We start from the raw sequence: 13,001 nt of genomic DNA, 5'->3' as shown, positions 1-13,001 counted from the left end.
CTAAGACCTAAGTGTCTGTGTAGGAACTGGCTAACCGGTACTTATTGACATAATCCTGCTGCTACCACTGTGAGCTATTCGGGAATCGGTAGCAGCACTCGACCAGGTTTATGTGCTTCCTAGAGCTGCTTCTGATGCTACCGTTAGCTTTGACCGTCTGCCCACAAGACGAAGAAACTGCAACACTGAGGGACGTTCGGCGATGGTGGAAACTAATCTGAAACCAGTAAACAAGGATTTGTGCGAGTTACTGTGTTTTAATGTCGCCTTTTGAGCTTCAGTGAAATGTAAACTATGTTAGCTTCCCTCCTGCTCTCTGTGCTCGCGTATAGAGCGCTTTAATACACCTGAATTCCCACTAAAGCTGTTTTCATTTACATAATTTTCCCTATTTGCCGTCAGACAGCAGAACCAGGATGAAATAGTGACTGAAACGCAGCCATTTGAGACGTAACCAGCAGTCGTGTCCGTGCTGCTTCTCGGCAACTAAAACCTCCGTTTTACAACGTCACCTGACAAACACACGAGTTTAAGAGATATTTACATTCACAGCGACTCAGAGAGAAAGTTAGAGGTGCAAAATGTCTTACACCGTGTCACCCACTATACCCTACACCAGGGGTGTGCAATCCTGGTCCTCGAGGGCCACGGTCCTGCATGTTTTAGATGTTTCCTTCTTCCAACACACCTGATTCAAATGATCAGCTCATCATCAAGCTCTGCAGAAGCCTGATAACGATCCTGATCATTTAAATCAGGTGTGTTGGAAGAAGGAAACATCTAGAACATGCAGGACTGTGGCCCTCCAGGACCAGGATTGCCCACCCCTGCCCTACACAGAACACTATGTGGGTGTTGGCCATTGTGTAGGGCTGTCCGAATGTTGAGTTACAAACGTTAAACCCTATATAGTGCGCTCAAAATATCCCAGAATGCACCGTGCACAATGCAAAGGGGCTCAGCACGCAGCCCTGTGCTGACCCGGTGGAGGAAAGGTGGAGCCCGGGTCTCACAGTCTGGGTTCTGTTGATCAAGAAGTCCTTTATCCAGGTGCAGGTGGGAGGGGGGGAGGCCCAGGGGGTCCGGTTTGGTGATCAGAATGTCCGGGCATTAAAAACGATTCTTTCAAAAACCTTGGGGAACTACTGCCACCTAAAGGTTCAGTGTGTTTATGCATGTGCTGAACAACACACTCATGCGGTTAGGTTAGGGTTTGGGTTTTTTTTTTCTAAAAACGAGGTGGCGTGTAGGGGGGAGGATAATCGGTTTTATAAAAACCCTGCTACATGTGGAAAAGGCCTTCGTCTCACACGTTCATATCTGGGTCTGAAGCAGAGAGAGTCTTCTTCCTGAGAGGGGCGGGGGCAGCAGCATCTGCATTTAAAGCTAAAAAACACTGAAAAAGCCTTTTTAGAACAACTAAAATCAGGAGTTACACGACTGGGGTAAAAAAAATCTTTTTTTGAGCTGAAAAATTAAAAGACACAATCTGGGGTCATTTGATTTTCATTAATTTGCTAAAGAAGGTCACAAAATGGGACTTGTGATTGTGCTGGTTAGCCTTTGACAGGCAGTTGTCGTGGTTTTGCAGTCCTATGTTCAGATATACAAATCTTTATTTTGTATATCGGCATCTACTAAACGTGTACACTGCTGCAGTTGATGGAGGATTTATTGGGGGGTTTTTTTTGTTTGGGTTTTGGGCGAGGAACATGGACGTGTGAATCACTCGGTGTCCAGTTAACCAGAAAAATGGCGGCTGTGGTTTGGTTTCAGTTGAGCCACTTTGACTCTGACAAAGGCAGTCTTGTTCAAACGTGAGCGAGCACAATAAACCCATAGAGGCAGCGATACTGAACGGGAAGATTTCAGAGGATGTCTGAGCTGTGATGATTAACTTCCCCCGAAAATCACCTAAAATGAGGCAAACTGTACTTTCTGTGCAACCCTACAATCTGAAACTACACATACTGTCTTTATGAACGTTAGGTTTTCCTGACACCGTGTAAAAGAGAGTCTCTTGTGTTTTGCTGCTCAATGTTTAATGTGAACGAAACTATATATATATATATATTAATAAAAATGCCAAAGCATCTGGTGTCTTTTGTAGGTAATGACATAATAAACTGTAACATCACTGAAGTGACAATTCAGACTGAAGTTCCCTTTTTAGTGTTTATGTCGAAAAAAGAGGCAAAAGGTCATTTGCAACCAAACAGTGCGTGGCTGTGTTTGCATGTCAAGGTGACGCTGCAGTCTTTATCTTTAACACGTGCAGGTTTTTATCAGCGTACCACCGTCTGCTACTGATATAAAGTTTACTTTTTGCTGCTGAGCGTGTAATGTCTTGGTTTAGAGAGACTTTAATGTGTAAAACACAAACTCTTTCTATGGACAAACAAGAAGCAACAACAGTAAAACCACAGACCTGGAACAGTGTCGGTCCCCCTTGTGACTCCACAGAAGGCGTCCTGCGTCATCAGACATCGAGACGTTGGCAGCAGATCCTTTGCGATGTTCCGATGAGCTCCTTGTCATGTTCCTCAACCTGTTCCTGAGCAGTGTTTCCAGTGTGGTGGAAAGTTTATCCTGCTGGCCATCGGGGAATAGCAAAGGGGTGAATGTGGCATGAAGTAGTGCTTAAGTAGGTGTCAGAGTGGCGGGAATGTGGGACCAAAGGTTTCCCTGAACATCACATCTGACGCTTTAGACAAGAAGGACATTTCAACATCTAGATAACAGGTGCACTGCTGGGGATGAAGGATTTAATGAGGGTCTTTTAATTCACACAATCAGGCTGATTCAGTTCAGGTGATGAATAAGAGATAAGACTTTATGTAGACTTCAGTTTCTGGACTGATTCTGGAGAATAAAATCCAACATTATGGCAGCATGATGCCACAGAGCCTGCACATACTGTCAGGAAATAGTCACGTTTAGGGTAAATATCGCAGTCTGACGTTCAAAAACAAACCTCTAAAGCTATTTTTATTTGTCTGACACACATTAGACCAAAAGGGAATTTCAATACGTACACCATGTTGGCATCATTGTAAGTGATAAAGGATTGAAGTTGTTTATTTGTTTTTTGCCAGTATGCCAAGTTCGTACATTTAGACTAATTCAATCCAGGTTCAAGTATAATCGTGTTATTCTGAAGTTTATTTTCTGCAGACTTAAATTTTTGGACTGATGCTGAATAATAAAATCAAATATTACGGTAGAATGATGAGTACGTAATGTAATTTCCCAGACTGAGCTGCCAAAGCGTGAGCTGCACATAAATTTGCTTTGAAGGAACAAAATAACCTAAAAGGAAGTCAGACGACCTGAGAGACGCCTGGCTTTTTTTTTTGTCAACTCATCTCCGAATCTGTTGAAACTTTGGACGAATGATCTTTGGCATCCAAAACTGACTTCTGACATTTTTTGTCAGCTGAAATTCCAACATTTTCATAATTTTTTACCCAATAGAAACTTGGCACACAAGTAGAGGATACTTCCATCTTTAACTATCCCAAATTTCATGAACCCACCAATGATGTCCATCTGGCTGTTTGGAAATTCATGACTTTTTTTTTTTTTACCCGTGTCAGCTTTGATTGGCCGTAACTCCCATTTCTACTAACATATGAAAGCTTTCTAAGCATTGGTAACGTCATTCAGACAAATGGATCTGCATTAGAGATATAGTTTTCCAATTAAAAAAAAAAAAAAAATCTCCTATATTAGTGATTTTTGAACAAATCCTGAATTTGGGAGGTCTTAAGCAAAGAATGAAGTCTTGATTGCCAGAAGTTGCTGCGTTCTCTTCATTCAGCAGAAACATCTGAACATCTCCTGACATCTTGAAGACTCCAGGAGGTTTCCTTGAAGAGATACGGACATCTGAAAGTAGTGTCTCGTTCAATTTCCAACTGGCGAGATTTATTGAAAACTTCTCTTTAGCTAACTATGAAACTGTTGGAATTTCAGCTAAAAGAGAAAATGGGTACGTGTCAGTTTCGGATGCCAAAGATCATTCCTACAAAGTTTCAACATATTCTAAAATAGTCAAGCTGCCACCTTCTCTGAGTTCACACAGAATGAGCCTTTAAAGAAACAGGCCCAGATGTACAGAACAGAATACGTCAAAGGTGACAAACCAGTACGTCAGAAACAAAGCCTCTGCCCACTTGCCTTCTTCCCGTCGTCCAGCTGCCGTTTCTTCCTCAGGTGAACCACACACCTGTCTGTCCACGTGATGTTTGTGATCCAGCAAACACCCCACCAGGTTTGTCTTTTTGAAGTCATCTAACATCACAGTTCAGGCCTCAGACTCTCACGCTGCCGATACTTCCTGTTTCCTTCAGCTGCACACCTACTTCCTGATAAACTCCACCGACTCACATGTGTCACAGCAGTGAGTTAATCAGTGCTATCGACTTCACCTGTCAGCGGTTTTAATATCAGGGCCTAACGGTGTCTTCTATCCTCTACCCTTCTGTATAACCTGCAGGACTAGTTTGTCATATTTTCCTCTCCAAATACACTGAAAAATAAATGTGTTTGTTTTTTTTACTGCTCAGACATGACAGCATACATTCTTAGAGAAGTTTAATAAACTTGACATTCTAAAAAAAAAAAACCTCAGTGCTAACGTATTGTAGTCGGTTCGTTTATGAGCTCTTGAGGAAGAAAAATGGTGATGACGACTGATCAAAAGACACTGGCATGACAATTCAAGATGATTCTGGTTTGTGAAATTAAAATTAATAACTTCATTTGATCAAATGTTCCACGTGTTGCAGATGTGAGGCAGGTATTTTGGCTTGCAAGTAGAGATGCATTAAATTCATCTGAAACTAAACCAAATAGTTCTGAGGAATGAGGAGAATAAAGTTAAGATGTCTTTGAATCTCTTGCAGAAGTCATGCGGGTCACAAACTATTAGTTATTCATGCAACGGTCACATCGAACGCATTACGAAACTATACACATGAAAACTGCTTTCTTCCCTTTCTACTGTCCACACAGGAAACAAATCACACCCACTCGCACTTGTGTTCTGTTGCGTTGTGCGTTTATTATTTGCCTTTAATACAGAGCACAGTGGCGCTTACAAACGAGGAGGTTTCACAGGCATCTACAAACCGACCCATAAGAGAAAACCTGGCTGACCACTCAGCATCTCTGCCACTTTAATTCTTTCAAATAAAAACAAAACTTGCTCCTGGGGATCCTAGTCAGAGGAAAAATGCTTTCCTGACATTTTGTGCAGCTGTTTCATTGTTTTAGAAAACCCAAAAAGTGGATACCTCTGAGTCATGTTCCGCCGATGTGAGAGCAGTTTCTCAGTGTCACTGGCACATTACAGGAAATCTAATCTCATCAGCTCGCCTCTCAAAGAGAGCCGGCTTCACGAGGAGCCAAGCAATGACAGAGAAACTGCGGGGCCTGAATCCGGATGTGGACTATTGTTAAAGCGGCTGCAGTGTTTATCCCTCCATCTCCAGCACCGTCAGCTCGACTCGGCTTTAAATAGGTCCAGACTGGAACCAACTGTGGGAGTCTTGCAGATGAGCAGAACCAAATGCCTGTGGGCACGTTGGGCAGATTTCATACTTCACAGTCCACGCTACCGAGGTGTGGGAGTCTGAGCGGGAGTTTGTGGTCCCAGAGGCTTTAAAAAGTCTCAGTCTTCTGTCCGTTACCCCACCCTGCTTGTGGTTTTGCGCCATTTGTCATTTTTGCTGCACTTGACAACACCTCCCACTGAAGTAGCCGCAGCTACACCACTTCCTGACTTTAGATCATCATTAAATCATCACGGTACCACTGTGATGATTTAATAAACACTCTGTTGACCCACGTTTGACACGGCCTGTTTGCCGAGTCACGATGAGCTGGGAGCTTGTCCACTTTTGTTCTTGCCGTTGTGCAACAGCAGTGGAAAGGATTCAGTGTTTTGGGTCGACTTAGTCAGTCGGCCGCCGGGCTGGCACACTTCCTCTCTTCTGCCAGGCGGCTTGCTTGGTGGCCAGCGAAGGTGTCCGGGAACCTCAGTCGTCTGCGGGAGCTGCCAGTCTCTCTTTGTCTTGAAGCCGCTTTGAAATCAAAGTTGGTCGAAACGGGGCTGACGACAGGTCAGGGCGAGCAAGCTGAAGAAACTCCTGTCCAAAGGCACGGATACCGTTTGAGCAAAAAAACAATTGCTGCAAATGGAGCACGGTCAAAGCGAGAATTTGATAGGTTTAGGCACCCAAAATTCAACTTGTCTATTATTTTTCTGCCTTGTAAAACACTTTGTAACCTGGAAGGCCTCTTGAAATTAAGATTACTGTTGTTTGTTGCTTGTGGTGTGGCCGGGGAGAATTTAAAGTAGCATTCCAGGCCACTGCAAACTGATCCCTGTACACCAGAAATAAAGTATATAATCACGACTCCAGGGCGTGAAGAACCCACACAACTCTGTCATGTCAGTCTCCTGGAATTTTGGTTGTTCACCGTTAGCACGTTCATTAGCAGCCTGCTCATTTGTGCAAAATCCTCCTGCAGGAAAAACAAAACGAACAAACTCCTGGACTTTTTAACTTTTGTGGCGCTGATTTGACATTTTGACCCTGAAGTCCATCTGTGGCTGTAAACATCAGTCACGTGGTTTACCGGACACGACACACCACTCACCTACTCTCTACATGTTATCATGGTTTAATAAATCCTATTTTACTGGCATTAGCTGTGTCTTCTCCCACATTTTTGGTCTATTTGCTGGGTTGAGACGCTGCTGTTGTGCGGTGATAAACGGGGAAGCGAGCAGGAAGGAGATGCGACACAAAGCCAAACACCACAATACACTGACAATTCATTTATTAGTTGTGTGACAATGCAGCGGGACAATTTTCCGTTTTCTTCATGATATGACATGTACAATGGCGGACAACTCGGCGACAGCATTTGCGATCCAAACAGTCTGCGTATCGTCGTCTCCTCCGCTTCTCCTTTTCTTGCCGGACTTGTAGCAGCTGGTGCCAACGCTCGCTCCTGTGTAACCTAAGGCCATGAAGCTCCACCTTCATGATGGAGGTACAACATAAAGAGTTGAGTACATTTAAAGTACTGTGCAAAAACTAAGGTGCTGGCTGCCGCCCAACGAACTTTCTCCAACAGAGAGGACGAACACACACGGATCACGTAAAAGGCGTGTTTTCAAACGGATCCGTGTCTGCGTCCCACGGGCCGACGTTAGCGGGGAGGAGAGAAAAAAATCCAACCGAGCAGTCGCGCTTCTTTGTGCTTTTACAGGAAACCGGGTGACTTGGCCGACAGACATTTTGAAACGTGGTGAGATTAGATTAGATAGAGAAAAAGAAGAAAGTAAAAATGCAAATGCAACTGACATGCAAACCGGATTCTGACGGCGGCACCTCGCCAGCGTGAACGATTTCTGCGTCTGAGTTTTGATCAAATGAACACGTTTGCCGCAGCACAGGACGTGATTTTACATATTCAAACACACCAGAAGAGCCCAAACTTGTGTATGTTTTAAAGGTCCCATATGGTGAAAATCCACCTTCCTTGTGTTTGGTGGTTGTTCCAGACCAGACGGCTGCACTACGAAGCAAGTCTGACACAGCCGGGCTTTCTTTTGGTAAATCGGCTGGACACAAACTAAACTCCCAGTCAGAGATAACGAGTATCACGACCGTGGTTGTCGACTTTTTTAGTCCACTCAGGCCTTCTGCTTCAGACTGCTCACAGAAAAGCGGGCTTTGAATGCATCATGTGCACGTTCGTCCACGCCAAGTGAAACAATCGTGTGCCGCCTACTTTAGCGAACAGGTTGCTTTAATGGAGAACGATGAGGGATGCAGTAATAAAACTGCAAATGATGTAAGACAGGAACGCTGGCAGAAAACTGGTAAATCAAAATGTATTTTACTGACTGATGCTTATTTCTAACTGAACGCTGCACATTAGAGCTGTTAAACTTCAAATATTTAAATGTTTATCGTATTGAAGTGCATTTAGCTCCAACGCTGCCCCATAATGCAGAGTATCACTTTAACTTTTAGTCAAATCCAAGTGAAATTAATGCCATTTATTGACTATTGTCTGCAATACATACCAGTAGGATAATCCATTTTCTATCAGCTGCAGCACCAGCAGCGTAACTGGTACTGGAAGCAAATCAGAGCCAAACAAGAAAACTGATTTATGTGATTTCTGCATCGCCAGCCAGAAATATGCTGGGTTTCCATGGCAACATGATGCATACAGTGTGGGATACTGTAACTACGGCTTCATTCAGCGATTTCAGTACGATACAGCTAAACACATTTGCAGATATTACACATTTCTGGGGATGCACGACATATCGGCGACCACATCGGTATCGGCCGATATTAGTGTTTTTTGCCGACATATCGGTATCGGTCCGATGAACAAACTGAGCCGATGATTGTCTAACATCAGCGCCTTCGTCTCTACGTTTGATATCGCGGCTATCTCACAGATGTTTCTACTTAAAGTGTCCTGGACTTGAACATTAAATATGCTTTTTTCTTTTGCTCCGTAATAAGAAGACCATGTGGTCTAAATTGGACTTCTTTTGAATAGCGTTCTCACAGTGCTTACTTAAACTCATTCTTCGGTGTAAACAAAAGCTGAATATCGACATCGGCAATATCGGTTATCGGCGATATCAGAAATCTTAATATCGGATGTCGGTATCGGCCAGAAATTTTAATATCGTGCATCACTACACATCTGAGAATCTGTGTCGCCTTTAAGAGAATCATCAGGAAGTGATGTAGCTAAAGGGAGGAGCTTCCTCCAGTCGATTCAAATCCAAACTCTGACCGTAACCTGCTCGGACCGGGTTAGCTTCACAGCATTAGTTGCCGTGGTGATCTAGCCAGGTTAAAAGAGAGCCACCTTCGCTTCGTAGCACAGCCCTCAGGAGGAGCAAAATAAAAGCTGTTAAGACATTAATTTAATTCTGCTATTTGTCCAGCCTACCCAGCTTTACGAGTAGGAAAGAATTCCCTCTGAGATGCTTTGTGACGCCTCTGCAGAGGAGGCGAGTTCTGCCTGAAGGGGAACAGCAGCAGCTCACTGGTCTTCACTGAGAACATCCCTTAAACCACAATATGGGACCTTTACAACGTTTACGTGGGCACAAACCTCGGAATTAATTCAGTAGTTTGATTAATGTCCCCTGTAATAAATTAAGTATCCGCTCCGGCTCCCCGCTGTTCGTTACAAATCAGTAATGAGGATGTACACAAAGCAAATCAGAAACTTCTCGTCGACATAATTACTGAATGCATATGGTCCTCTTGTCACACGTATGATTAACAAGTGCAAATATCTGATTCATAATCAATGGTTTGTTAACTGGTCTACTTGTGCTTTGGCCGAGGAGACAAAAGCTCGGCAGCGACCGTCTCTCCATCCCATCAGCGGCTAAAACTGGATTTCCTCTTGTCATGTCTGTGTTGTCGGTTCAACGGAGCCCTTATGCTGACTGATAAACAAACAGAACAGATTTCACGAAGCCACGGGACAATCAATCAAATCCACCCACCGATCTGGTTTTTTCTCGGGAAAGATCTGTACAGAGAGACGACCTGAGGAGGCCTCTGTGAGTCCGCTGTCCATCTCTAGCAGTCTGTAAACCACATATCTGCACGTATGACTCTGCAGGGCGTTTCTGCCCCCCCACCAACCACATATCTGCATCTGGGACAGTTTTTTGCAGCATGTATGACTCTGCAGGGCGTTTCCTCCCCTCCTGCCCCCCGTTGTCCTGCAGTACGACGTTACATTAGTCCAGGCTTCGGCAGTCCAACAAACACAACCTGCAGCCCGGCGATGGAGGTCACGTGTCCTTCTGCACTCTGGCTCACTTTTGATTGGGAGTAAATAAAGGAAGTGTGTGTTCGCTTGTGTGCATGTATCGCATATCTAAAAGCAGATCTTGGAAATGTTCCTTAACCACCACCGCCGCCATCCTTCCCCCTCCACTTCCCTCAGCACTCCCCCTGACCCCACCGCCGTCAGCTCCTGTCTTCTCAACACTCTTCATCCCTCCGGTCCTTTCCCAGATGCAATCCTGTCCAGCAGGCCAACTGAGGAAACTGTGCACCGTGAACACACACACACACACACACACGTATATCTACACACTCATGCTCTCACACAAACACACAGAATCCACCCCACGTCTTGTTACTTGCTTTGATATTACCATCTTACTAATGCAGGATATAAGTTAGCAACATGGAAGTTGTGTGTATTTCCATTTGTGTGCATATTCCATGTGTGTGTGTGTGTTTGTGTGTGTGTGTGTGTGTCCAGTCTGGTCCGAGGGGGTGTCTGTGTCAGTTGGTCTCGTAGGAGGAGAGCAGTGCGGCGTCCACCGGCTCCATGCAGGAAGGGCAGGTGAAGGACCTCATCAGCCAGTCGTCTATACAGTCCATGTGGTAGATGTGCATGCAGGGCAGGAACCGGATCGGGTCTCCGTAAACAAAGTCCATCATACAGATGACGCACCTGCAGAGGTTAACACACACACTTCTTGTTAGGCATCGACCAATGTGGTCCCAATTATAGGTAGTCAGGAAAGACCAGTAATGGAAATTTGGAACAGATACAATCACATCGCCTCCGACTAAAGACGGGAAAAAATGTTAAATATGAGTCAAATGATGAAGATGATGGAGGATTCTTCCCACCGTCTCCACAACACAGTGAAGAACCAACAGAGTGTGTTTAGTGGGAGGCTGCGTCAGCTTCGCTGTCGAACGGAGAGATACAGGAGTTCCTTCCTGCCAACAGCCATCACCTTAAAAAACTAATCTAACTGACTGAATGATTGTTGTTGTTGTGTAAGAATATGTGTTATATTGATTAAAAAAAAAAAAAAAAAGTGAGCTTTTACAAGATTGAATTTCCCTTCTGGGATAAATAAAGTATTTTTCATTTCATTAAACAAGTCACAGCCATTCAAATCCACTCACTGGGACGATCTGGTGCAGATAGCAGATTCTATGGACGCTAAAACAAACACTGTGTTCGTTTGCGCACACAAACACGTCCGGTTCCCCCGTTGCCATGAAAACGCCAGAACAGTTCTCTCGTTGATGTTGGTGCAGCTGGAACAGATTTCGCTTTGGATGCGAGACTACAGCTGAGAGTTTGCTGCGCCTTTTAGCGCTATTTGAAGTTCTGCAACAACTTTCTGAAGTCAGGTTAACTTCAGCTGTCTGCTAATCACAGACAAAACTGGACATAAAGCACAAGCAATCACCACAAATTAGACAAACTGCTGCTTTCCCGGCGCCTGACAGCTTCATCAGAGTGCATTTAATTCATTTTTTTTTTATCACTAATTGGTTAAAAGAAATAATACTGTGGTGCACATGTTCCGTAGGTCTCACACACAAAGAACACTTTTATTTTGAAGCGTTTTCCGGGTCGTTGTATAAAAAGCTTCGAACTGCGAGTGAGTCTTGCTGTAAGTGGAGTCAAATAAAGGAACAGAGACTCAAGCTCAACTCTCTTTTTATCGACTTCCACAATACAGATGATTTCAAAAACGCAGATTATCAGTCGATGGTCACGTTCAACATTTCCCTCAGCGACGGTTGGTTGGGATTGGGCGTGGAAACCACAAAAAAAAAAAAGCAGGAAATGGTAAAAGAGCAGGAAAACGCTCAAAGTTAAAGGAGTGAAGTGTTGGCAATGCAGCAAACAGGTTGCAATGAAAAATTCATCTCTGAGCGTCACGCAGGCGGCGCTTTACTGTGAAACTCAATTTGAATGTGCACGGCCTCGTAGTTCTAGAGAGCACAGAGCGACCGGAGTGTGAAGATTCTCCGCTGCTGTTTGGGAACACAGCTGTGTACGTTACAGCAGCACATGTGAATGATGAGGTCATTTTTTTTTACATAACATTTGAATTTATGGCAACAGCAAACTGATGTTTAAGCTGTTGAACTTAATGGGTTGTGTTACTTACATTACATTTGTTTTTTTTGCTCAATAACGAGCATGCAATCTCTGAATGACATATTTTCAGTTCTCTTTTGCTTAACAGGTGTATGTTGTTTTTTTTTTTTACTGCAATATAAAGTCCTGCAGCTCTATGGAAACAGCCATGACTAGAAGTAAAGAGCATTTGTGTGACGTTTCTGCGGCATGACAATTATAATGCAGTAAAGCACAAGGACGGGAAAAACCCACAATCAACATGTACAACATTTTTGCCAAGAGGCTTTAAATAGTCCGGATATTTTACTGAACTGTTATCAATCAACTGCTGGTAACAGCTGAGTCAGGAATGGTTTCACAGTTGCACCGCGGCGCGCAAAACATTTTGGTTTTTTAACGAATACGGTCAGAGCAAGCAGCTTATTACTGACAGATGTTTAAACGAGGCCTGTACATGATGAAGTACCATTGTTAGCTTAGTGTTGAATCACGTCATGGATGAGCTGTTCAGGAGCCCTGTGGAAAACCCAACCGTTCTGTTGGCTCTGATGAAGGCATTTTTCTTTTAAAAGATAACATTCCTTGGAAACCTCTTGCTGCTGACTCACTGTGAATTCGGTTTTTGTGTCTGACCACAGATGCTTTCTACTCACTCTCTGATTTTTTTCTCCGAGCCGTCCCGCCCCGGGTCATAGACGCCCTTGGGAAGGTGCTGGATGAGCCCGATGCGCTGGGCGATGCGAATCTGCTCCTCCTCCGTCAGCTGGGTGGCCAGTCGGGCTTGGCTGGGCGTTGGGTGGTAAACAGGCACATGGATCTGCTCCTGTGGAAAGACGGGAGGCAACATTAAAACCAGTGTTGTCCTAAGATGGTGCACCTGACAGCTACGCAGCATGAAAATAATGCCTGGCCTTGGAGGGAAGGATGTGAAGTCATGATGAATCACTCTTATTTTTATATCTACAAGTGGACAAACTCTCACAGCTGGGTGGGATGAGAAAGCCAAATATTGAAGCCTCTCACAC

The 13,001-nt window shown here is 44.2% G+C and overlaps 1 protein-coding gene across 1 annotated transcript in view; it reads right to left on the bottom strand.

Moving 5' to 3' along the window:
- Nucleotides 1–6,832: 6,832 nt before the first annotated feature.
- The window catches only part of rnf11b (ring finger protein 11b), a 22,235-nt gene continuing 16,066 nt past the window's right edge, over nucleotides 6,833–13,001 (bottom strand). Inside the window, exons 2-3 of the mRNA XM_008299501.1 lie at nucleotides 12,630–12,799; nucleotides 6,833–10,536 (exon numbers count right to left, since the gene is read on the bottom strand). Coding sequence (XP_008297723.1) covers nucleotides 10,365–10,536; nucleotides 12,630–12,799 — 342 coding nt within the window. The 3' untranslated portion in view covers nucleotides 6,833–10,364. The remainder of the gene's footprint in view (nucleotides 10,537–12,629; nucleotides 12,800–13,001) is intronic.

Source organism: Stegastes partitus, unplaced genomic scaffold (assembly GCF_000690725.1).
Source record: "Stegastes partitus isolate 25-593 unplaced genomic scaffold, Stegastes_partitus-1.0.2 Scaffold1426, whole genome shotgun sequence".
Taxonomy (NCBI): domain Eukaryota; kingdom Metazoa; phylum Chordata; class Actinopteri; family Pomacentridae; genus Stegastes; species Stegastes partitus.
This window is presented reverse-complemented; position numbering and strand designations above follow the sequence as displayed.